At 42.2% G+C, this 27,793-nt stretch overlaps 1 protein-coding gene across 1 annotated transcript in view; it reads right to left on the bottom strand.

Moving 5' to 3' along the window:
- The window catches only part of LOC120743932 (ERC protein 2-like), a 152,791-nt gene that overhangs the window by 94,252 nt on the left and 30,746 nt on the right, over positions 1-27,793 (bottom strand). The window contains exons 9-11 of the mRNA XM_040047959.1: positions 23,106-23,273; positions 4,688-4,825; positions 966-1,154 (exon numbers count right to left, since the gene is read on the bottom strand). Of these exons, the coding sequence (XP_039903893.1) occupies positions 966-1,154; positions 4,688-4,825; positions 23,106-23,273 (495 nt within the window). The remainder of the gene's footprint in view (positions 1-965; positions 1,155-4,687; positions 4,826-23,105; positions 23,274-27,793) is intronic.

Here is a 27,793-nt window from a genome sequence, read left to right as displayed (position 1 = left end):
TAAGTTTGATCAGGATCTAATCAAGCACCAACATAATTCACCAGTGACCTCCCAAATACTTATAGCATAGCCTGTCCTTTGCCACAGCGCTACAGGATCAACAACACCGCCGCATTTAAATGCACGCAGACACAAACAGCAGACGTATCGACAGTTGTTTTTGTGCCGGCATGCAGGGACATGCCGGCAGAGACACACACATGTATACAGGTACACAACCGTCATCGGTCTTTTTGAAGAATCTCTAAGTTTACATAACAGATTTGATTGCTGCGGAGTACACAAAACAGTCTAATTATGGCAGCACTTCTGCCACAGTGCGAATCTGTTTGCTACAAAAAGTTACTGAGCTGCTACCACTTTCATGTGGTGCGGCATCAACATCCAAGAAGATATCATTTCACAGGAATGAGATGTGTGTACGCTTATTATGAGTATAAAAGAAAACATTCTCATAAATTCTGGCAGGACAGGGGTCTGTCCTGGCTTGTAAGCCTAGGAGAAGAAAGAAGGAGAGAAAAAAGATTGCAAGGCCTTCGACTTGGCACCCGCACAGGGATACAGGATCTCTCAGATCCATAAATCACTCTCTCTTAATTCATCCTTTTATCCCGTGGGACAAAGTGCAGGCAGGCCCTCTGCTAGGAAGTTGCTAACTATATTGTTGATGCTCACGGGGAGGTAATAATGTGGAATTACTCTTATTGTAAACGTTAGCATAGTAAGTACAAGGTACAGGAAGCATATTACAAGCACAACAAACATATAGTGGTTGTACTGATGGCTGTATGTCTGCAGTCCACACACATAACAGACCACCTCTCTTGTGTGTTCACAGTGCCTGTGTTCAATGACTGCAAAACCATTTTTGCGCAAAATGTAAGAGCCATGCATACTGCACACACATTTGTATTTTCTATTATCTAAACATCAGTTCAATAGATAATACTTGAGTCCACACTGACCTCTGCATCTGGTCTCTGGTTCTGGGATGGGCTGGGGTTACCGAGCTGGTTCTGAGGCTGTTTCTGGGGGTGCATGACTGACAGTTTGTCTTTTAATTCGTGGTTCTCCTTTCTCAGCTGCTCCAGCTCCTCCAGCCGAACCCTGTCCTCCCGGTCCTTTTGTTCCCGGAGGTTTTCAATCACTCGCTCCTGAGAAAGTGAGAAGGTATAAGAAGGTAAAATAAAAATTGATTTGGCAAGTATAAGTAGGAATACGACAAAAAATCTGCACAAAAGTATGTTCATTACACGAAGCAGAAACAACATGAAATAAATCTGTTTTCCATCCATTGTGCAAAGGATTACCAGCCCTGTGCCATTATAATTTTTTCCTATCATTATCGGCAGTATCTTGCCGAATAGGATCTCCAACATTCTTTACAAAGTGTGGCCAAAGACAAACTCATAAATGCCCACCATAAATAATACTGCTATAAATAATCGCAGTGACACAAAGGGATCGGAGCCAAGTGAAAGAGGAGGAAGGAAGAGAAGGGCTGAGGGACAGACAGATTTATTGTGGGTGAATTAGACAGTATTGTAGATCACTCTCTAACAACCACACCGCCTGCTGATAAACCGAGCTGCAACGTCTCAAACATCATTTGCTCCTTTCTCTAATCACGTTGGACAGCAGGACAACAGCTTTGGCCTCAAACCAAGTCCACAACATGGGAGGTTGAGCAAGGTGTGCGTGTTAAAGTGAATGTGTGCGTGTTTAGGTGTGGACTGAAATGATTACCAGGGTGTTTATTCAGGTGTTTATTTAGGCGCAGAGCACAGCTCAGCAATGAGACTTTACGACGTGGCATCACCGCATGATTGGCAACTTTAAAGTCCTGGGTAATTGGACAAATACTGCACTAACTAGCCCTGGCACAGTACATCACTACACGGAGAGGGCAAGGGAGAGAGACTGCTTGGCTAACAGGTCCTGACTCTGCCCACTTTATGAATATCTAGGATGTCTGGGGCTTAGAGAAAGACACCAGGGTATCATAATAAATCTGGCTCTATGAGGCCCAAGTGTACTGCACACATAAACAACAGAAAACACACATATGACATCATAGACAAGCACACATACATGCACTAAAGAGCAGTGCTCAGCATGGGCACAGTGCCCCAGCCTGTTAATTAGAACCACAGCAGTGTGGCTAGTGGCTGGCTCCAAGAGCAGGTTTGTGACAGAGTTTGTGATCAGCAAGACACACACTCGTGCTCGTAAACACATTACACACGCCCTGTGTTGACCACAAAGTCTGAAAAGCTTGCCAGCATTCTCCTCATCACAGCTGAATAATATGTAGGCTGCATCAGAAGTGGTTTCTGGGTAAACAAATGGGCTGGCGCAGAAGAGGGATTTACAGTTTATTGTGCCATTATGCAAGGCTATGTGCAACGAAAACAAATGCTGGTGCTAAAGGACCATTTTAAGTGAAAACATCTATGTGCTGTGTCAGTCTGTGTGCTGCGAATACACTGAAACCCTCATTAACCGACTTCTAATGTATTAACAGACAAAATGCTGTGAGCTTACTGTAAACCCTTCTTGATTGAATAGATACAATGAAAGGCTGCAGGTCAATTAAATAACAATCAAGGAAATAACAGAGATAAACAAGAACACATACAGAGAGAGGAAAAGGAAGTCAGACACTCCTGTATTTGATTCCACTTAGGCTGGTTTTCACATTATCGGTGTCTAAACAGACTGCCTGAAAGATAATTCCACAGCGACACTTACTATACGAGCTAAAACTCTTTGAAATCTGTACAATCCCATGCAGAACTCCAAGTTTTGCTCCTGCAAGCCAAGAGAAATATATAACAGCAAATGCAAAGGCTCAAATGCTCAGTGGCAGAGGTACAAACGTGGCATCCACTGCATAACAGTGCAGTACAGCTGGACATTCACAACTGTCCTAACTGTGAACTCTTAACCAGCAGCCAGTGCCAACGAAATGTAAACCCGTATCGATCTTTAAGCCTGCTGTGCAAACAAACATGTAAATGGGAACCATTTCTTAGCCTCCAGCGCCAAGATGATAATTCTTTAGCCTATAGTAACAACACATGTGAGCTAGCAACAACTTTAAACATGCAACAAAGCGAGGAGAGATGGAGTCCGTCTGAAATCAAGCCAGTCACTTCAAGACAGAATGTATATACTGCTAGACCAGGATGTGACATCTCCATGGCGATGCTGTGTAAAGCAATTCACATCAAACTCTTTCTTTGTTGAAGCAGGTCTGCAGTTAAAGATCGCTGGCACCATTAAACCATGACTGCAAATCCATAAACAAATCACTAAAGATTTGTGTAGACAAGAAAAATAACACCATTATTCAATGCAATCATTTGCTTCAGTTTCTCAGCTTCTTTACAGGAACGTCTTTGCCCTGGAAGAGCGTTAACTCGATGTGTAAAGATTTAAACATAAAAAAGAAAAGAAGCACATCGGCCAGCAAGGTGATTTTCCTTTTCCTGTGAGTGGCAGCAGGCTTGCTCTGTGCTGGTGAGCTTCATGGTGACCAGCTGGTCTCTCATATTTCAAAAAAACAACAGACAATAAGTGTTTACAACGAACATCCAGCCCATCTATTTCCCATGTGGTTGGTTGACCTTGGATCACATGGCAGCTGTTCAGCACAATGATTATGTCTACACTGAATCCTCCTATTCATGTAGACACATGCAATACTGTCTTAATTAACTGCTTTATTTGTTGTGCTATTGTATACACAAATCTGAGTCTTATGTTGGAGCATTACAGATCTTCTTTGGGCCCAATTATTGTGTTTATTTGTCTGTACAGTTGTCCTTTCTTATTTTATCTGAAGGCCTTTATTGTGATAGAAAGCTTAAAGAGAAGAGGAGGAGAGAAACTGAGGATGCACCATCGGATACAAACCTAATATTAGAATAACACTCAGCAAGTACTGACTACATCCCACTGAGACTTTACATCGCATGGCATGTGCACAGTATGTTTGACTTCTTCTCTGTGCATAGCTTTGTTATCTGTTGTTGCATTTCTATTCCATGTATTTGCCCAGCACTGTTTTTTCTCCTTTCCTTATTAAAACTAACATTTTTCACTCTGCCTTCACCCTTGCATTCCTTGACCTCTCCCCCCATTAATTCTAAGGCCACCTCTACCATCGGGGCTGTGCCTCTTCTGCCACTCAGCTTTTCCATCGCTCCATTTCTCTTACATTTGAAACCTTTATCCTCCTCATTCTATACATCATTCCCTCCCTGCGCCCGGCCCAGTTACAGACATGGACTAATCCTCTGTCTGTGTTCACCATAGACTTCCCCTCTACCAGTCCCTCATTCTCTCCCTTACTACTTACAGATAGGACCACATCTAGTGTGGTCTAAGTCTATAAATTAGGATTTTATGTCGTTAAATTATGGCTGTGAGTCACAGTAAAGCATGAAAATTAATTAAACCATAAGCCATATCCTAGCTTCCCTGAAACGCCTGAAAGGGTAAAACTTTCCACATTACTCCACACCAACCAGCGGACTTTCACATTTTTCAAGCGTTTTTTCCTTTACACCTTCCATCCATCCAGCAACAAACAGGATAACATCTCTCTGAAACTCAATCCTTGAGTGTTGATTTTCACCTTTTCTTTTTGGATACTTACAGTGCTTTTCCCCACCACTCTTACCTTTTCTGATAAAGCTTCTTCCAGTGTAGCCAGAGCCGTGTCTGTGTTGCTGGAGTCGGTTTGAAGGCCCTGAACCCTTTCCCTCAATCCAGCCACCTGTTTGTCCTTGTCCTTTAACTGCTCCAGCAGGTTCTCAATCTGGGGAGAAAGAACAATGAGAGTGAAAACAAAGGAAATCCCACCAGTGGAATATTGTTGTTAAACAAACACAAAATATTCATCATGACTGATGGAGTCACACAAAAGTTTAGACCAAACTTGGAAAGTTAAGTAGCATTTTTACCCAGTTGTAACCAACTGAAGGCTCACAACTGGAGATTGTTTGTACCCATGAACCGCACACATACTTTTTGGCCCCTGGGGACCCATCTAGAAGAGGAATCAAAACACTGAGTCGTTTGTAGAGCTTCTGACTGCATTTTCCTGCTGTTTTGTCATCGATTCTGATGTGACGTCTCAGAGACAAGCAGCAGTGAAAGCCTCGATATAGCAGTTTGCATCACAAGAATTATAGATGGAAGCACAGCATGCAAATACATTTATTGTATGTCTGTCTATTGGAACAGTAAAAACACCAGTGCACTTCTCTGTGGCTGTGGAATACTTATATTATTCTATGTTTTAATCTACTGCACCACAGCTCTTGTGTTTCTTGTCACTTGTATCACATAAAATGCCTTTTTTTCTTTATATTACTGTGTGTAGAACAGGTTTTGCCGATGGTTTTCTGTCATTTCTACAGTTTCTTGCTGTATTTGTGTCCTGAGCTTTTACAGGGTCTGGCCCACTAGGGTCTCATCTCTAGGGTTTACAGAGAATTATCTGAAAAAGAGAAAATAGGCAGTGAATTGCAGTCCCCATGGCATAAAAGGTCAAAGAAGAATGAACAGACTGCTTCCAGCTGACAAGAAAGCAAAATAACTCAAATAATCACTCGTTGCAACCAAGGTATGCAAAAGAGCATCTCCTTCAAGCAGACTGGCTACGATGCAGAAGACCACCGCGTACCGTTCCTGTCACCTAGGAACAGGAAATTGAGCTGTAATTAACATGGGCTCACAAAATCTGGAAAATAGGAGATTGGGGGGCAAAGTGCCTGAATGAGTTTCCATTTCTGCCGTGACATTTGGATGACGGTCCAGAATTTGTCTTAAAAATCATGAAAGCGTTCACCCGGTGCTTATCAAGAGTTCAGGCCAGTAGAGGTGTGGGGGATATTTTTTTTGGCACACTTGGACCCTCTCAGCCCCCTGTACAGTCACCTTAGACGTGTGGTGTAATGAGAGATCTGCACCATGGATCGACTGTGGTGCTCACATGACAGCAAGAAACAAAATCTCTGAGAAATGCTTACAGCACCTTGTTGAATTTGTGTAATGTAAACTGAGAAAGTTCCAAAAGTAAAAGGGATCCAAACTGGTAGCAAGGTGTACCCAACAAAGTGGCCAGAGAGCAGAGTGGACAGCGACTCCCATTCCTTGAATCTATGTCCAACAGACAGTGTGGCATTAACAACATCCGCTTTATCAGTTTAGTAGTTTTATAGTAAGAGTTAATTCAGCCCATTGACTTGCAGGACATCTGCCTTTTTGCAGTTAACCTCATGTTGCTAAAGTGGTGGTGTAATAGTCAGTTGTGGTGTTCAGCTGCCTTTATCTGATGAACATCTGCAAAACAGAACAAAAGCACGGACGCACACACACAAAAGCACACAAACACAAAACGCTCTGAGCTGTACCAAAACAAAACACTAACAGATGCAGCTGGAGCAGGATACAGTGCCATGCAATGAGACTCCAGAGGTCTACAAATTAGTTTCAAAGGGACATCTGGTGATAATGCATGTTAATATGGTGACAGTGACTTGTACAAGCACATCTGATATTCCCTTGAATTCTGGATTAATATGATTATCATGAAAAAAAAGATTAAGTTCTTCTTCTTTAGTAGTTTTTTCTGTTTTCAACAGACAAAGTGTCCCATTCCCTCACCGCTGCAATGAATTAATAACACAACTGACCCAAGTGATCCATTCTCAGATCAGGGCTTGTAAGCCTAACCCTCACCGTCGTACAACAAAAGGGATTCGTTGTTTAATGAACATGAGATTCCAATTTTTCAAAAGCCCTCCGGGCCACCAAGAGACCACAGTTTTACTGCAAAAGTGGCAGGGTAAAAAAAAGTTGCATTCCAGTCATGGGTGCATAGATAGATAATGTTCAAATCTCTGCAGCTATTTTACAAATGAATCCAATTAGACTCGACTTTGGTGTTTTCTGCTCCCTGGAGGGCAAGAGTGAGGCTTTAAGGGAGCCATCTTGGTTTTGGGATTTGAGGGAAAGTGATAGAAGGGGCTGGAAAAAGCAGCCAAGACCCCTCGGCTGATCTTGATAGGTTAATAACAGTCATTACACAACCAAGCTAAAGGCTCTGCTAGGTTAGTCCACGACCGATAGAAACATTGGAGCCTTCAGGGAATGATGGGAAAGCTTCACACTACCAGACTTAGATAAAGTTCCCAGTAATTCATGATTGCCATGGGTGTGTTTGATGGTATTTTAGGATGGACACTGTGAGAAAAGGGAGGGGTATATGGGTTGCTCCATTCATTCTTTCATGTTTCTCTCATTTGAAATGAATGGACCAAAGAAGTGCTTTTATTTACTTCACTTAACTGGGATGTAAGTGCACGCAAGTCAAAGCAACAAATACACAATTCTTGGTCAAGGCTGACAGATTATTCGAGACTTAACACTGTAACAAAATGCAAGAAATAAAGGAGGAAATACATGAAAACAAACTTTGTGGCCTCTGGTTGTTGGGACTCAGTGGCCTTGTTGGCCAAACGCACACACCAAAACATACAGTACACATGCAGTCATGCACACCCTTGTCCCTGTGGGCTACATAGAGCCCTATTTTAGGCCAAATTGAGCGTGTCACCCCTGGTCCTTAGATAAATGATTACATTCTTCACCAGTCTTAAGTTTGCTTTGGCCTGGTCCTACAAAATAACAACCGCTCGATGAAATATTTAGCCTCGTCGCTTGGCCCGCTGTGAAATTGTGCAGAAAAACATTAGAGGCAACTTAAACCTTATAGCAGCGGATCAAAATAAGCCGAGCGAATCGCGGATATGGGAAAGAGGGCAAGGAATTCTATCAGAATTCTCAAACTTCAATCGCGCACTCTTAGGAGAAATGTCCTGTGTGGACAGGCGAGGAGCAGGGCAGCTGTGTGCCTTTTCGGGAGAGAGGGGGCCTCTCTTCCAGTAGCTCGGTTGTTATGATGAGAACAGCAGTCGCTCATTTTATCTCCCTGTGCATGAGGCGACCTCAAACTAAACTCCCGCATCTCTCTTTCTCTTCCTTTCATGCACACACACGTGCATGCACACGCACACACACACACACACACACACACACACACACTGAAGCCTTTTATCACTGAACTATTGGGCATATGTCATACCATTCTCCAACCAAACACACCTCCCCATGGAAGCGGACCACCTACAGCAGCCATCTTCCAGACCAGGCACTGCGATGTGGACTCTCCGTTTCAGTAAGTGTGTATCCTCTTGAGAAACCATGACGTCTGTCTCAGTCATCTCCCACACACATGGTGCTCTGCTTTTTGCAGCCACGCTGTTTTGACTCTGATAAATTTATCAAAAAGCTGATATTGCAGGAATAGGTTCTCATTAAAAGTGGGAGTGCTGATGTATACCTATCACTGACCTTGACTCTGAAGATGCTATTGATAGTTGGAGTTCAAACACGCAGCTAAAAAAATGAAACACAGCAAAACACTTTATTCCATTTGTCCGCTGTTCTTGCAAATCCGCTGGGAACCGTGTTTTGCATTACAGTTGTAGTCTGTTAAATATAATTAACACAAGCTGAGTTCTAAAGTAACGGGAAAGAAGTATCAGGCTCTGTGTCTCTGGCAAAAAATGGTCATCTAAAAGCAGCTTGTTCCGGAGGAGAACCACAAACCCGGTTGACCCGTCTGTCGTCCAGCCAACTAAGAACTAGAACTCTGTGGCTGCCAGAGGAATCATTTCTCCAGAACACAAAGGAGACCAGGGTGGAGTGTGACCACCATAAAAATACAATCATTTGTATTTTTAAAACACTTTTGTACCAATAAAAATACCAAACAATAATTGGGTGCACTTTTTGAAAGGCAACTTACTTGTCATCGCCTCTGAAAATATGATGGCGACAACTGTAAAACCCAAAGATCCTGGCGCTGACATCCATGCGCGCATGCTTTCATATGCTCAAACACACACACACATAAGCAAAAACATAGAGCGGCAATAAAAGCAAAGTGAACAACATGCAGTAACTGTACGCGTATTCCTCTAGAGAAATCTAGGTCACCGTTAAACAGAAACAGTACGGACATCTACATGCTGGAAATATCATACTGCTTTGTCAAGCACTCCGCAATCACACGCAGCCATGGTAGTGCATGCTTAAATGTGTGCGCACGCATATTGTTCCCATCTCCAGCCATCAAAGGCTGTTGATTCCTGGATTAATAAAGGGCTCCTTCCTGCTTCTGAGCACTCAGACATGGCTCTTCAAAGAGAAACACAGCCTATGTCATGAAGAACAGGGAACACGGTGACCTTTTCAGCGTGAGGTGGGTGTGCTTGTACTTCATTTAACCCATGTCCCACCATCACCCCCCATCTCTGTCTATGAAATGCAACAACATGGGCAAAACTGGCAGAATGGAAAGACCGATAATATGTATGTTGGCGCCTCCATGTGGTAATATGCCGTCATAAGTTCCCTGTTTAATTTGGAACGGATCCTTTAGATTTAATGTCAGGGATTTGCTTTCAATTGTGTGATTCATTACCACTAAGTTCTTTGAAGTGTGTATATACAGTATGTTATCTTGTTTACCTTCACTTTACAGAGCAGAGTGACACAAAGGACATAATGTCTTCTCTGGCTTCAGACTTTACCTGCACAACCTGGAAATCCACGAACACTCAAAACACTGCTTCATTTTACTTTTGGCAGCAATACCAGGAAGCATCAACAATGCAGAAAAGGAAATTTCCTACCATTCCCATCATTCCCTAACAGCAGATTCACCAGTAGTGAGGCGTATGGCTGAGAATGTGAACGCCAACACGACACAGTGACCTTCAACACCTTTCCCAGATTCCCATCAGATGTCGTTCCTAATGTTGTGCAGCTCTGCTTGAAGATTCATTATTGGTTATCGACCGTAACAGCAAAGCACAATGACGTCACACGACGAGTGGTGCCCCAGAGAGGAGTTAGGTGAAGTGTGATGCTCAGGTTCTGGAATCATCCGCACTTTGCTTAATGAGGAAAAAGTCATTTATTTTTAATTTTGCTAATGTACTGCTGCACATCAAAGAGAGCAAATGACACTGTCCATGTGTATGAAGAGGTATATCTCAACCACCTAGGCTTTAGAGGAAAAGTATATATAATATTCTTTTCCAACCTTGCATTTGTGAACAGGAGAATAACATTTGTATATATAATTACACATTTATTAGTAATAAATGGCTATAAAAGTAAAGTTATTACAGAGAAACAAGAAAAACAGCTGTTAAACAATGTTGTTACTACTTAATTAAATAATGCAAACAGATTTTTTTTAGCTCTTTTGATGTGTTGTCCAACACTTGGCTGCAGAAGAGAGCTTAGCTAATTGCACAAACGTGTTCTGCTACTGTGTGCTTGCATGTGACTTCGTGTCAGTGCTCGGCAATGCCATGAGACCAAAAAGGAGCATGCAGAGGCAAACAAGCAGGCAGAGCCAAGAATAAAAAGACGTAAAAAACCAGCTGAAATGCAACTGGAAGCAAGCGAAAGAGACAGAATTCTCTACGGGTTTCACTACGATTACAACTACGGATTGTAACTCTTACAGAAGCTTCCTCGCCATTACCCCAACATTCATTCTGCTTCTTACCACCAGTGACTGCTCACAAATACAAAGGTGCTCTGTGTTCTTTAGAGAAACATATGCTCTCATTTGTATGCAGCCACAAAGGCACGTAAACATACACAAATGTAGACAGACATTCACTTTGTGCTCACAGACAAGCAAGAATACATAAAAACCCTTATAATTCAAGGCTACTTTCTTATATATGTTTACAAGCAAGCAACTCTCATTGTATGAGCTCATTTAAGAGGTCATATTATATTTTAGAAGATAGGAATATCATTTAGTGTCCCTCATTTGGGAAATTCAAGTGTTCCAGCAGCAAAGTGACAGGCAGATGGAGCATGCAGTTCCCCAAAAAAGCAAAGAATAAAGTCCAACAGTCGAACAGCTGCTGGGAGAAAGGACCTGCGATAACGCTCGTCTGTGCACCTAGCATGCAGCAGTCTGGCACTGAAGGAGCTCTCCACTTCTGCAACAGCTTCATGCATGGGGTGGAAGACATTGTCCAAGCAATAAACAAAGGATGTGTTTGGATACCTGCATTTTAACTGCAAACTTTTTTTTTTTGCAAACTACATATGAAAAAAAAGAGTAGCTGGTCATACTGCAAGTAATTTTGGAAATGCATGAAAACATAAAGGGGTGTATGCAGGAGTCCAATTCTGGTTCAACCTCCTTTTTTCTTTCCTTACAGAAAGTTCTTAAAGAGATATGCCTGTACTCACAGAAGCTGTGGTAGCAAAAGCATGTTTCCTTTTACCCTTTTCTTTTTTCACCAGACCAGCTGACCAATAACAGCAAATTGGGCTTTTCAGAGGGAGCGCGGTCTTGAAGGGACAGGAACTGAAACTGTGCTGTACACAGAAGGCGCTGCATTAATGAAAAGCATGAGAGAGAAGAAAATATGTTTTCTGAACATGAAAGAAAGGGCTTCTGTTAAAGCACAGGCACTAAATAAAATTGGTAACCTCTAAATGAGCATAAAATGACCTCAATACATGAACTAGGTTAAAGCAGAACACCCACAAATTTTCTGGTCAGATATTATGTTAAATAGGTCGAAAAAAAGAATTTGGACAAAGAGGCCACACTGAACAACAGGCTCCAGAGTAAAACATGTATAACAAAGTAGCCAAAGCGTAAGCGTTTCTGCTTCACTAGAGCTTATAATTGAAAAGCCAGTTAGAGAGGAAAAAAACAACAACAACAAAAACGTTAGGAATTAAATATTTAACCTCCCACCACCTCAACCTACCAATTGGGGGGAAAAGTGCGTGCACACAAAATTATAATAGGGGTCTGAGTAATTTCAGATAAGATCTTGGGAACAAATGAGGGCAGCTGTGAGATGGATAAAAGGCAATGGTTTACAGTTGTTTTAACTTTGCTTGTTGGCTAAAAGTAGAGAGGCTCGTTCTGCAGATATAACACAGCCTATCTGAACTACAAACACCTCTTTAGACTGTTTCGACATTGACGTAACAGATGCATCCAAACAATGGCAACATTTATAGAATATTCAAGTAGCCTAATATACAAGGTCTACTGTTCGTGTAGAGCTTGTGCAAAGACACTTTGATTTGAATACATACCCAAAGAAGCAGGAAATCATCTCCACTTGTATACTTCTGGACTTTCATTGTAACATGTGGCTTATTCTGAACATACAGTTCCAGCCTCTGAAGAATACAGGCACACAATCAGGTTGTGATTATTATCACGAATGTTGGGCTGGGGTCAGGCAATGGGGGCTACATATAACATTTACGCATTTGACAAGTAGACGTCCTCCCCCTCTCTCCGCGCATTCTTCCAGAAAGTGATTCACTCAGAAACCTTCCACGTGCATTCATACATATCAATTAGACATGAACCCACACATGTGTAGAGATACAACACCCACCGACCTGCAGACAAAGGGAATGACGGAGGTGCAGACAGAAAGACGAAGCAAGCATTGTTTTCCCACTGATTTATTCTGGTTGACCAAATAGCAAAGTGAGCGGGGAGAGACTCCTGCAGACCCAGACAGACTGCACTTGTGCAAGCTAGGCCGTATGTGAATGTGTCTGTGTGCGTTGGCCAAGTTGATCCACGTCCACGATCTTTAGACTCCAGACCCTATCTCTGCCCCCCTCAGCTGTGGAATGCTGCAATGATTGCTGGGTAATTACCCCGATGCTTTAGTCCTCTGCTCCCAGCACCATTAGTATTAAATCTTTTCTTTTTCTTCACTTTGGAGGGAGGCAATGGCTGTCCTTTGATCAGAAAGAAAGAAACAAAGGAAGAAAGAAAGAAAGACTGGCCACCCGGCGGGGACCACAGCAGCTGTCTCCACCTGTGGCTTCTGACCCAGGCCCACTTTACAGTGATCTGGTCAGACAAGTGAAATGCAGTGTACAGTCATATAATTCAACTCCAAGTGGTCAAAGTTTGACCCATTTTCTCCTGATAGCATTAGGCATTAATTTTAAGTGCCTGTCTTAGATGCTATGAAACACTAACACTGGACTGCCAGCAACTTTGGTGGAAGCAGGTCAGCGTGAGTGATAGCGTGTCATCATCATGATACAGTCAGATTTGAGCTCTTCATTGAGTTGGAGAATCATCAAACACATTTGATTACTTGAACTGAAGTATGTATTTGTGGTCAGGCAAAAGATGGCCTGGAATAGCTGGGGGCTGACATATGGCCCAATGCTAGGGTTGTCTTGACTGATGTGTAGCCTGGCTCCAATCAGCCAGCCTCAGGCTCTCACCATTAACCCTGGCTGATTGCTGATAGGAACAGAGGGGGATACAGGGAGGCCTATCACAGGCAGTTTACCAGAACCTCCCCAGCTACGATGGGCTTATCTGCAGCCGTGTCTCTGCGCTGTGATTGGTCAGCTGGAATCCATTAGGATGAAAGGCATTGGTGGCCTCATCACAGATCTATCAAGATCACACACACTAAAGCAGGAACATGAACGTAGATGTGAAGAGTTATCTGCACGGATCTCTGAGCTGCTGCACACACAAGCACTCACCTGGAATACGTACACAGAATCCTACAGATGTGTGCAGCAAAGGCATATACTGTAAAATAGATGAGCGAACTGACTGGCATGTAGCCGGTGCAATCAGAGGTCTTCCAACAGACCTGCTGGAACACCTTTTACCCCTTTTATCCCCCGAGAATCATGAATATATCTTTGCTTTGGCACATCGCACTATTATGTGTGTTTAGCAGTAAGAAGAGCTGATTTTGTTTTTTTAATGGAATATATTTTGCTTGGACTGTTGACATGACAAAAAAAGCAGTTCAAACGGTAAATATAAAACTTTCTATAATAAGCGAAGCTTCCTGGTTTGGATTAGTTAAGAAAGAGTACCAAAAGATGACAACTTTCAACCCTTTTTAGATTTCTATATCAAAACCTGTGGACAAGTTTCCATCAGTATTAAGGGCTGATCTTACACCAAAGTGTCACCAGACATAATAACCTGTTTTAATTGAAAGCGCTTATTAACAATGGCAGCCCTCCTCTACGTGGCCTCACCTCAACAGCTGCAAGTTGATTTGGGCAGGCAACTAAAGTTTCCACAGCACAATGTGTTAGCATCACTCCAGATAGACATTTTAATCACGTCTGAGCTCTCCAAGCAACTAATTATACTCAAATTCACCTGGGAACAGAGCACAGAAGAAGAAAACGAGAGGAAACACATGCAGCAATGGGGGAACAGTTAAAGGCAAGTGAAGCTGTGAGATGCATTGTGAACTTGTAGAGGTGGAAAGTAAGGGATTTTGCAGTATACTTAGTCTTCAACACGCTCAAACCTGTAACTGAAGCCACCTTGTGACTATCAAGATCTATCTAATTTGGAGTTGGGGCACCAGTCAGGGCCTATACCTCCCTGGGTCACCTAGGAGAGGGTGACTCGTTTTAAAAGACAGTGACCTCAACATCACTGATGATGTGTCTCATCATTTTAAAAAAGACACACTTGTTATCACTGTTTTGTTAACAAGGTTAGAAAAGGTAACTGTTTGACATGCTCAGTGATAATCAGATGCACACATCTGTTTGTCTGTTTAGCTATTTAACTACCCTAGCCCAACTGCAACCACGACAACAAAAGGACCAATTCAAACTCTTCCCTTGGCTGTAAAATACACCTAATTCTAACCTCAACTATAAAAAACTCTTAAGCTAAAACAGCCTTTGTCTCAAAAGGTCTGTCCAAAAGGGACAACCAGTCAAAACGCCCTCACTTTCCAAAACTGTCTTCACTTCCAAGGTCAGCACAGCTATTCTTGTCAAGTTGCACTGACATTTCACTGTGGACAGCCTCACCCAAACCCTAACCCCTTCATTAGGACCAGGCTTTGGCCCCCATGAGAACTACTGGTCTCCACAAGGTTGGTGGACGCAGAAAAAGCCTGTTAAGATGTAACAAAAACGCACACACCTACACACACACACAATAAACACTGTGTCAATGCTGGACTAATATTTTCCTTCTATCAACATGCAGCATTTCCTCTTGCTATCCATATGCATCACACTCAACAGTACTAGTGTGTTGGGACGATGTATAGAATATTTGGGAGGAGAAACGGCAAAGAGAGAAAGTGGAACACTGAAGGATGTTTTGGGAAATATCTATGTGGGTACAAAAGGTGTAAAATGTAGAAGACATTACAACAAGAGACATTAAAATTAAAATCTTTCAACCAATGTGAAAGCTCATTAACGACAAAACATTCAAGACAGAAGAACAATTGCTCCAGAGAGACAGTGAGCTGGGAGCTGAGTGGGGGAGGAAAAAGAAGAAATGCATAAGGCCAGGGGACAACTCGATTTATCTTCATATCAATCTCTTTCTCTCTCTACTTTTCTTCACAATCAAAGGGCGAGCCATGTTGATGAAACCAGGCCAGAGCCAGTGATGACACCAGACCAGAGCAAGTGCTGAAAGGGTCTGGCAGAGGATCCACTCAAACAGAGGTTGGTTCCCCTGAGAATGTCTGAGCGAGACCTGCTAAACACTATAATAGCTATAAGAGGGGCCCTTGTGTACACGGCATCCTTCCATATAGACGCACAAACATTCACACATTGTGCTCGGTCTGCAGCACATGTAATCGAATCTCCCTGCCTGTGGTTGCTATAGGAGGCAACATGATAGGGGATACTATACTTCCATGCATACAGACAGCTTTTTTAAAAGCATGAATATGGATTGAGATGACCACAATGTTTGAACATGAATAACATATGTAAGCCAAAACCACACCACAACCGGCCATGCATATGTACCTCCCACAGCCCTACCCCCTCAGAGAAAGAGGAAGAAAAAAAAGAACCAAAAATGAAAAAATAAATAAATAAATGCATCATTATGCATTGGTCATGGTCTCATAGACCAAGGGCTTGAACAGAGCTTCCACTGTTCTGCTGATACACAAGACCAAAATGCCCACACAACTTCTTTTTGTCATTCAAAGACCGTTTCCTCATTATTTTTAGTTAAATTAAGCCTCTTGCTATTAAAATCACCCCAGGGCTCAAACTATAGCAGTGACATCATGGTACCATGCAATAATTCATGGTGAACATCCATGTCGATGCCAGCAAGAGAAAATTCCTCTCACTCTCTTGAAACAGAGAACAAGGCAGTAATGGCACAAACTGCAATTTAAGCTAGTCTGTGTCGCAACGTCTGTGTAATCATTTTAAAAAAGGGGTAAAAACGCACCACATGTCAGAAACCCTTAAATATCAAATTCAAAAGGGCCTCACAGACATAAACGTGGCTTTACTGCATCTTTATGAAGCTGTTAATTAATACATAAAATGAAACCAATAAATCTGTTGAGGAAAGCTAAACATGTCATTAATTAGTATGTTTAGATGAAAACTAAACCAGAAATTCCACAGAAAAGAAAAACTGCAAGAAAACAGTAATTATTCAAAAATCCAAGATAACACAGGAGTGGGCGGGGCAAATCAAAGGACGCTAAACTGCAACGAAGAACATGCGTGTAAACGAGACTGATGCTGCAAACCTGTTGTCCCGTTTTCATTTACATTTGTTTTTTCAGCTTCCTCCCGTCTGTATCGTATTACACTCACATCCAACAGGCTGTTCTTGCTCTTAGATACAACGACACACACTGACCCACACAGGAATCCAATATCATGCACCAGTTGACCTGTCATCAGCCTTTATCTTTCTCACCAGCTCTCTGGGTGGCGAGTGCTGTTTGCAGTGAAGACAGAGAGCCTGTCGCAATAAAACAGATGCATCATCTGAACCCTCAAAGCTCTTTTCATCAGCGGGGGAACATATATGAGAGATTAATAGCTCTATGAAATCTGTTTAGTTGACTCATTGGAAGCTGAAAATTTTATGAAGAGGCTTGGCACTTTCCATAAGATTTAATCTAAACCTCATTACATCGTGTCATGAAAGTAAAAACAGTGCTTGTACACAGCACATGGTTTAGCTATTGAAATAATATTCTCAGGACGTTTTTTTCTTTTCCCCAACTGTGCGGTTTGTCATATCAAAATGTCCCTAGTGAGGGAAATGTAACCCCACGTTTTTTAGATAGAGTTATCTTTCACAGAAAAAAAGAAAAAACTTTATTCAACACTGAGAAGTCTTCAGACACAGCTGGGGGTGTGGGGGTGTGGGGGCTGGTGGCGAAATAACTTAGCGATAAGACTGGTAAGGAAACGAGCCACACTCCTGTCTTTCCTCTTGTATACAGATCTGTAAGTTATAGCCCAAGCCTGCTGGGAAACGGGAAATTTGGAAAACAAATCAGTACGAAACGGTCAGTTTACAGAGCGGTTACAGTGCGCACAAAGTTAGTCAAAAGAAGTGCACGTTTCAAAGGAATGATATCTAGAGATCATGACTAGCATTCCCATTCCACTTAAAAATGTGACCCAGATAGCAATAACATTAAGATATCTTTTTAAAAATATTACCATAAAAGGATTAGTCACGTGACACGGCTGGTTCTCCCAAAGACCACATTTTCTCACATTCTTTGGGGTTATTTAGCCACACAAACACATACAGTCATATCTGTCAAGGCTTTCTGGCAACAGAACACACCAGTTTAAAAATCATGTAAATTACAGAAACACTGAAACTGAGTTCTTTCTTTGTCTTTCTTTTGTTTTTAATTAAATTCATTGAATTTGTATCTAATGTCAGCAATCAGTTTCAGAAAAAGTGCAACATTTACTCTTCTGCTGCATCACATCTTCTTCTTTTAACAACATCCTACAAAAGACTTTGGGTACAAGCTGTTTTAAAGTCTTCATCTACAAAAAGGTTTCACCTTCAAAGCACTAACAGCCATAATAGTGGTGCGGACGTTTTTCACACCATATGCACGAATACAACCCCATGCCATCACTCACACTGGCTCCCAGTTTTCAGTTCCCCATCTTAACTGAACTCAGGCCCGAGGAAGTGGGTGGCTGTTTCTGGATGTTACTTTGCACTTTTGTATCTTCGTCATAAGCTAAAATAGTTGGAAAGTTAATACACAAGTTAGTGACCCAATAATTTCCCCCCTTCAGCGTAACTCCAACATATCACCTACACCGACCTGCAGCACAAAAGTACCTTGTACAGATCAGATCATTACAACACGTTTTGCTGGAAAACCTTTGCTGTAAACCCTGGCAAGAAAAGATTGTTGCAGACCATGATAATGAGACCCCCCCCCCCTGTTATGCACACTGTTATGCACTATATCACTATTACATGCCATTACCTTTCTTCTTTAACTTGGTTGGCAGATACTGCATGTTCCTGGTCTGTGCTCACTGCTCTCACCATCTTGCCAAGCGTTACTCTTGTGTCTTGTTTCCATCTCTCTGTGCTTTTCTCTCATGTCTCAACCAGCTGCAGCAGATGGACAGCACCTCCATGAGGCCGGTTCTACCAGAGGTCTCTTCCTGTTCTTTCTCTTGATGGCTGCCAAGTGCATGCTCATTGGGCTTTTCTCTCTAATACTGTAGGGATTTTACCTTAAATTTAAAACACCGTGAATATGACTGTTGTTGTGGCCTGCACTATATAAACTGAATTAAACTGAGTAAATAGCCGTTTTGGTTGACCCTTCCCCAAACATATACCAAAGCCAAAAAAACTCAAACCTTAAACCGCAAACCTCTGGTAGAGACAACCAACTAATTCAGCCCCTTTGTGCTTCTAAAAGAATTTCAATGACATGCTGTGCTTCAGAAGCAAAAAGTTGGCAAAAATGTCCTTGCCATTTCAGAAACCTCTTAAAAAGTAGGCAAACTATCACGTCTACCTGGAAAAAGAGACACGGGAGAAACCTTTGTGCAAAGAGGCGAAGATAAACAAGATGAAAGAGGAGCCGGAGATGAAAAAGCAAAGAAAGGCCAGAAATTGAAAATCTGAAAGTGAACCCAAAGTCAAAGTGCACTCAACATTGAGCTCACAGTCTTATGAGACAAGGAATGTCTTCCAGCTGGCAAGGGAGGACACAGAAGAAGAAAGAAAAGCCTTTAGGAGAGGACTCAAGAGTGGTCTTTAGCAGGAAGACATTCAACATAAAAAGAAAGAAGATGGTCATGGCAAGAGCAGCCTACAAGAAAAGTCAGACTTTCAAATGATGAGGGAAGTTTTCCAGCTGGAGAAACTGGACATGAAAACAAAACCCCACTTTGAACAAAGAACCAAGGATGCACTTATGGAGGGCTTTGCATGGTGAAAACAATGAGATGATTGATGATATTAAGTCTTTTAAGATAGAAAAGGATGAGACAGCAATATTGAGAAAGGCCTATTTCCAAGAGAAGAAAGACATTCAGAGCATTGCACAGGCTTCCCAGTTGGAGAAGCAAAGCACAGAAAAAGAAAGAAGAAGATAACCTATACTGAAGAAATTATGACTTTAAACTAAAGAAAGACAACGTGAAAATAACTACAACGCACAAAGAGGAAACCCAAAAAAAGGATGGCAGAGAGTAGAAAAGGAAGAGTTAGCTTTAAAAAGGAAGGGCTACATTCAGTTAAAGACGGGTATCAAGAGTATGTGATGCTTTCCAGCTGAACAACTAGAAGGAATAGAAAGAACAGCCCGTGTTAGGAGCTTAAATTCAAGTGGACGAGGGGCTTTAAAACTGAAGGACAGAAAGGTGTTGGAGACAGAAAGCAAACAATGACAACAATAATGGAAAAAGAACAATTTACTGGACGCATTTGTCACCACACACACAGGAACCACTTTGTCAACAACAGAGGTTTTCTTTGAGTCAAGGATGGAAATCCTCACAACCAAGACACTCACTGTGCTGTCAAACTGCTTTAGTGCTAAGCAGCCAAATGTGAGCTATTTGATTTCACAGAAAATCACCCATCCACCCACCCATCCATCCATCCATCCACCCACCCATCCATCCACCCACCCATCCATCCATCCTCCATCCATCCACACCATCCATCCATCCATCCATCCATCCCCCATCCATCCATCCTCCATCCATCATCCACCCATCCCCACCCACCCTCCACCATCCATCCATCCATCATCAACCATCCATCCATCCATCCCATCCAGCATCCATCCATCCATCCATCCACCACACTCATCCACCCATCCACCACCCACCCACATCCATCCATCCATCCATCCACCCACCACCATCCCCACTCCATCCACCCACTCATCCATCCACCCATCCATCCATCCACCCACTCATCCATCCATCCATCCATCCATCCATCCATCCATCCATCCATCCACCCACTCATCCACCCATCCATCCACCCACTCATCCATCCATCCATCCATCCACCCACCCATCCACCCATCCATCCATCCACCCACCCATCCATCCATCCATCCATCCATCCATCCATCCACCCACCCATCCATCCATCCATCCATCCATCCATCCATCCATCCATCCACCCACCCATCCATCCATCCATCCATCCACCCACCCATCCATCCATCCATCCATCCATCCATCCATCCATCCATCCATCCACCCATCCATCCACCCATCCATCCATCCAACTGGAATTTAAGGGGAGAGTAAAGGAATTTTGGAACAGGAAGCTTCTTGCAGTGAAGCTATGCTATCAATTTTAAAATAAATTCACTGGAATTTGTACGTTTTTAATTGACACTGCAATACATTTATTAAACTATTTGTAGAATCAAAATGCTATTTTATGTGCATGTAAAAACAATGAGAAAGCCACAGTTTAAAATACCTGGCACACTTCTTCATTCAAATCACTCTCAGTCACTTCGCACTTCAATTCATTCGTTAACACATATTTCAAACATTTTCATCATATTCCTGCTGACTTTTTGCAGGGTGTTGCAGAACGTCTGCCTTTTAAAGCTTACTGTGGCATGATGAATGAGGAGCACGTCTGCAGCAATAATATTTGTAAAGGAGAAAAGGAAACACAAAGATATGGATAGAGAGGGAGGCTTTCTGCATATTTCAACGAAGAAAAAAAACTTGCTGGTGTTAAAACAGCCATCAACACAATGATACGAAGGAAAAGCAAAGCATTTGCAGTAAGCCCACGTTTGAGCGTGTACTGATGAAAACTGATGTCAAAGCACCACAGCAAACCATGAAACATCCCTAATTACAGGGCTTTTGACGTGTAGCCACTTTGCATTTAAATGGAACAGCTATAGTAAACGGGGCATTTTTAGAGAACAACTTCACACTCAACTGGAGTGTGCAACAGGGATGAGCTAAAAGCAAGCATATTGCTTTAAGTCAATGCTATAGGGAGGAGTACAGCATGTTATATGCGGTGCCGAAAGATCCTCAAACCTTGTGGTCACACAAACATAAAAGATTATGTATATTTTTAGAACAATCACATGCACGCATACACCCTGATGGCACTTTATTTGACCTTTTGTGCTCTTTTTCTTAAACTCAGCAAGTGGCAGAGAGGGAGAAGACCTTTAATTTGAGGACATGAGAGGAAACAAGGAAGATGAGAGAAGACTTTTATGTGTATGTAATTGGTCTATAGAGGAACTGCCAGCATGCACACCACAGGTGGCCGCCAGCCCGGTTTAAATAGCCATCCTCATTAAGTCCTCTGAGACATGCCGTGCAAACAGAAAGAGAGGGTCATGTGTGGCATCTGGGACCAAAAGTACGATGTTTCTTTAATTCATCATTCCCATTTACTGCATAGTACAAGTTTACACACGGAGGTACTGTATACATGTTCAAAGACAGTGATGAAAACTCTGATTAGCCAACCTCCAGTCAGTCAACGATTCGCTCTCAGTGTTTAATCACAGACTTCATTTCTAATATGGCTGACTGAACTAGAAAAATATTCAGCTGATTTAAAGCAATAAAACTGCCAGTCATAATATCACTTCCTTTTTTTCTTTAGTTACAAAAGTAAGTTGACTGACTGTACATTAGACTTTTTCTACAATTAAAAACAGAGAGACTAGGCATTGAAAGGTTTCTGACAGTTCTTCTCTTTAGTATGACAAACCTTCTAAAGCTGACAAACAGCTGCTGACATTATGGCCAAATGGCAGCAGCCTCCTGTTGTTTGTTTGAATGTCCAACCCCCATAGCAATTTGGAAATGAACATCAACACAAACAGCTATGTGGAAAACAAGATTGTGGCCTACACTGCGATGCTGCACAGTGATGTCCTGTATCTCACGTATGACTGCGACACCAGCGCCATTTATACTTTTTCAATTCAATTCAAGGGTGCAGCCATCTACTGCAACTGGTTGGGGAATAAAAAACACTGTGGAAGACAGCCGGAAGTTAGAGCTAGCTTCTTCAATAGTGTTATAACACAATAATGTCAGCTCAGGTACTTGTTTCTCCTTTTCTGTTTCTTGTTTTTTGTCCAGATATAGAGTGAGAGTGGTAGATAAGTGGCACTGAGAGAACAAATATCACATTGTTTGGATTTTTCCCTGAAAACTCAGCCTGAGCTCTGTGCTGAGAATGTCCAGCAAGTTGTCTTTTTAAGTTACATTACAATCCACTCACACGTGGAGCTGTTGAATTATTATTATTATTATTATTGGTTTGAGAGTGTGTTTAGGCCCAACACTCATTCTCCTTTTGGCTCCATCAAGTCCTGTGGGAGCACGTCTGTTTTTCTTTTTCTGTACAAAAATAATAAGATGCTTACTTTATCTGTCTCTAATTTATTGATGAGCACTTGGAACTCAATGGATCAACATCAACACTATGCACTATTGTCACTCCAAGCTTTTAAAATATTCATTTTAGTATAAAAGGAATAATTAGAGAGTTTATAATACAATGTGCTGCATTTTTCTCTAAATAGAGTGAATTTAACTCACAACAGAAAGGTTTCATATGCATTTAAAGTCAGGCTACACTTTTTAAAATAATGCAATGTGTTGCTGTAAAAGTTGGCTTTACGTACTTTTTTCTGCAAGACATTAATCTTCCTCTCCTTGACGTCCAGCATGTCCTTCATGTCTCTGATTTCTCCCGTTAATGTGCTCTTTTCATCAGTCAAGTCCTGCAACTGTTTGGTCTTCTTGGTCAGGAACTGCTCCTTCTCCTCCAGACGCACTCGCAGAGCATCTACCTACAATTAACCAAGACAAGAAGTTAAGTGCAGATAGGCAGGTATAACAAAACTGTAAAGGCAGATCAATAGGGACACCGAAAGCAGCATCTGCACAACACAAACACTAACAGACAAGTAGCAGGAGAGAGAAAAGTGGACACAATCTTCAGACAGGGTGATAGAAACCAGTATGCACCATATCCAGAATTCATACACAGTCAGACAGACAGGCAACCATACAGGTTGAAAGTAATCTGTAAAAAATAGTTTTAAGGCAGACCGTTTGACGATGAGCGAGAGCTGAGTGACTGACAGGCAAATGTAGAGAAAAGAGGAAGCAAAAAAAAGATTAAGAAATGTTACACCGTGATTTTTCCCAGTTCTTGGTCAGGTGGCCCACATGTTATTATTCAGCGCTAGAAATGACATTTCTCACATTTACTTGTTGACGTTTGGAAGTAGTAAAAGTTCAACTCTGACCTAATGTCCATGATTTGAACCACTGCGGACTGAAGCAAAGTGTGTGTGAAAGAGAAAGAGCCAGGAGCCTGTCCTGTCGTTTGTTATGGAGAGTGTTGTGTGATTGGGCCGGTGCTGCCATAGATCAGACCGCTCACACGCTTCACACTCACACATAGAAGTTCGACGTGTCTGGCTAAGTGTAGTGAGATGAGAGATACCTGTGCACGTTCCAGCACTACTTATTGGACTTGACATACGCAACAGACTCCTTGTTTGTTCTTCTGCAATTTCACTTTATTCCCATGTATAATTTCAGGGGTGTTTTATTTGACTTCAAGAGGACACACACACACATAGATGAAGGGAAGTAACATAAGGCTTGTTAACAGTCATTACTTGGACACAACGTGAACAGTGTGAAAATAGTTAAAGCAAAAACTCTGTTTTGCTTTCAAACTTATCTCCCAGGTATTTCACAAGGCACTCACTGTGATTCATAAAGGGAGGACGGGCGTTGGAGCAACTGGAGGTAAGATTTAGTCAGTTAGTTAACTTCCCTTTAGGCAACAGTAACACCTAAATCATTATTCTGATGTATAATAATATTGTTGCACAAACTGTGTGTATTAAATTAATGACACACAAGGGTTTATGATTAGAACTAGAACGACTGCTATTTTGTTATTGTGCAAATGCCGAGAGAAATTTAAAACCACAGGAATTCAAGACAAAACAAATAATATGAGAGCAATCAGAAGAAAAACGGCAATAGCAAAAAAGCAGATATACTGAAGGCACAATTGAAAAGTACAGCTGTGTTGGAGCACAGTTCCTCCCTGCAGATATGTTTATGTACCTGCATGTGTAAAATGAGAGTGCGCCATGCACTCCAGAGACACACAGAGGGGGCCTGTCACTGTGCCATTAGAAGCAGGCCAGGACCCCCAGGTGTAAGATGGCGAAGTATTTATCTCATATTGCTCCTCTGGCAGACAACCAAAGTCTAATACTGAGAACGGCTCTGTCCTCCCAAATTCACATTTACACACAAACGCGCGCACAATAGTGGTGTTATCACCAATCCTTTGCACGTACAGTATACATGCACATACCATGTGTGTGTGTGCATGTTTGCCACTGCATTTATGTGCGTGTGTGAGAGAGCGAGAGACCTCCTCCCCTCCATCTCCACCTGGCAAGGAGCAATTTAGCAAGAATGTAGCAAAGGGGCCTAACAGGAAATCCCTGCTGTCTCACCTGCACTGGCCCACTAAGCTGTGATAGTACTACACAGACGCCCTGCTAATACCCTCTTAAAGCACTCAGCGCTGCGAGACACAGTACATGGAAAAACAAGGATGGATGATGAGATGCGGAGGGACAAATGAAAGGACAGATAATAGTAAGGGTGAAAGCAAGGGACGTAATAAATGAATGAAGGTGGATAGGGTACGGCCTGTTGTGGACACAGCATTTGGACTGAGCATGTTAACACCACCGGCATGCTGCTGTTTCACTGGCTACCACTCCAACAGCAGGAAATACTGTATGGCTTTATCAGCTGGCACACATGCTGAGATGATAGACGGCTAACTGCACACAGTGATTAACCTCTCTCTTCTCCCTCAATTTCCGCTCCAATTTTCCTTTTCTTCTGCTGCCCTTCTTCCTTGTGTCATCTTTCAAAAACACCTCTCTCTCTCTCGCTCTCTTCCCCTGTGGCTACCACCTCTCTTTCAACACTCCATCCCTCCAACCATGCTGCACACTCTCCAGGAGATTTCCTATTGCCATTTAAAGGCACAGGTCCTGCAGCGAGACAGAGTGATGTGTCAGTGTGAGAAATCCCTGAAGTCTTCAAATCAGGTTGTCTTTGGTACAGACCCACATTTCCCCAAGCATAACATTGTAGGTTTGCGCCTTTCAGTGCAGATTTGAGGGAGATGATATGCAACACAGAACTCCTGCTGTCTCCAAGACAACCACGGTATTGATTCTACCTACACGAGCGGACACCAGGGACTATATCCTGTTTTGTAATCGTGACGTTTCTTTAGCAGAAAAAGAGAAAGGTCAGGGAGAGGAGTAGAAAAGCCGCTGCTGTCCAGTCTGGCTTCGTTCAAATCTAAAGGGAACACTGGAGACTGCCCTGAGAAGTTCTGCTGAGTTGATGAATTAAAAACACATCTATATCACCCCACCTTCCTCCAAAAAAACCCACTTAAACTTTCCAGTCCCTCACTCAGCACCCCATAATTTAAAAAAAATATCTTGATATGTTTTCAACATTCTGTGGTTGCAAAACTATTAATTCTTGGCAAACCCCGGATTTTGCTTAAATTAATTCATTCCCAAATTTGTAACTACTCTAACGTGCGCACACATATGTATATTCAACAAATCTCAAGGCACAAAACTGTATCTGTAATTAAATATGCAAACAGCACGCACAAACGCATAAACACACTCTGATTAAATTCCTCCTTCTTGCTTGCAATGACAGCCAAATGTAGGTTCTGGAAATTGGTTAGCGGAGTAAAACAGAGGCTTAAAGAAAACAGTTTCACTGTTTGTCCTCACCTCCCTTTTCCCTGCCTCACATTTCATCATAAAAGTTTTTTTGGCAGGCAAATCTGCAAAGGTATTGGGCCCATCGTCGGCTCTGGGCCGCAATAAACAACACAGGGACTATATGAGTAGACCACAGTCAAAACAGCAGAACCAGAGAGAGTGAAAACCTGTAAGACCACAGCCGAGGTCTGGGGACACACCAACACTTGCGCAGTAACGTTTGCACTCTCACTCGCACACTTGGGAGTCCAATATTGCAAATAGAGTCTTAGGTTGATCAGAAAAACATCCGTCATATGTTTTCCATTGTCCCAATCTCAGTCTTTAAAAATCGATGACCTTTACAGAAGCTCATATCCAAACCGTCAGCTATATTCATTTGTGTGTGTGTGTGTGTGTGTGTGTGTGTGTGTGTGTGTGTTAAAACAAGTTTGAATGTCACTTCAACTGAAAACACACCATTAAAGCTCTTAAATCCCAAAGAAAGGGTCTGATGAAATGTATCTAATGCCTGAACTAAGATCTTCTTGGCCTGCTGTGGTGCGCCACACACAGCTGTGTCAGCTATTCACTTCATCTCTCTAGCCTTTATAAATACACCACACGGCACCCATTAGATTTAATTTATTCAAAGGCCTGTGCAGTGAAACTAATCATCTCAATTTATGGCCTAATATTCGCCTAATTCAGGTTTGTCAAGCCACTGATGAGCCCAAGTCTGAATTTCATCACTAAAATATTGAAGACAATGCTAGACCACCAAAGTCTCGCATGCTACCTATTATCATCTCTTTGGTGAGATGTACTTTACGCAGCGAGACAAACCCACACATATGATGCAGAAGGAATGAGAATGAATGCAGACAGCTGGATTTAAGCAGCCTATCGGTGTTTTCATGCTGACTAATATCTGCATTATTAAAGACTGCTGAAAGGTGAACAAAAAACCCACGAGGATATATAGAGAACAGTAACTCACACCGCTGGTATATAAGCACCAGGTTATATATCTTTTATTTATACAGAGCGGCATCAAGTGATCCATAGTTTCATGTTGATGTAACTGAAGCCTTCAATAGATGTCGGGAGGTTACAAATACTGTAAGAGTAGCCGCCTGAAGACCAAAGGATGTTTTTTGTTTTAAGTGAATTGTGCATGTTGACGTGCTCAGTGTGTGAGCGTGTGAATAGGGGGGCGTTGTCAGATGGAAGTATGAAGAACTTTACACAGAAAATGTAAACAAGGCCTGGACTTCTCCTAGACCCTACACTGTTTATTTACACACAGAAGGCACTTAAAGACCATTTTTATAGTTTTTGGTACTTTTTCCCATGTCCATACAGCTCAAACCGAGGACCACCGGAGTTCGTAGGACTCCTTTTTGGGGTATTTCCTTCTATAGAGGAGGAACTGCCTCAGCACAAGAGGAACCTTGCATGATGTGATGTATTGTGACTGGTCCTGACCAGCGTTATTGTAGTTTTACATCGTTATTTCATTTTAA

Source organism: Simochromis diagramma, unplaced genomic scaffold (assembly GCF_900408965.1).
Source record: "Simochromis diagramma unplaced genomic scaffold, fSimDia1.1 OVJJ01000387.1, whole genome shotgun sequence".
Lineage (NCBI taxonomy): Eukaryota > Metazoa > Chordata > Actinopteri > Cichliformes > Cichlidae > Simochromis > Simochromis diagramma.
Note: the sequence above shows the minus strand (reverse complement) of the source record. Positions and strands in the feature narration are given on the sequence as shown.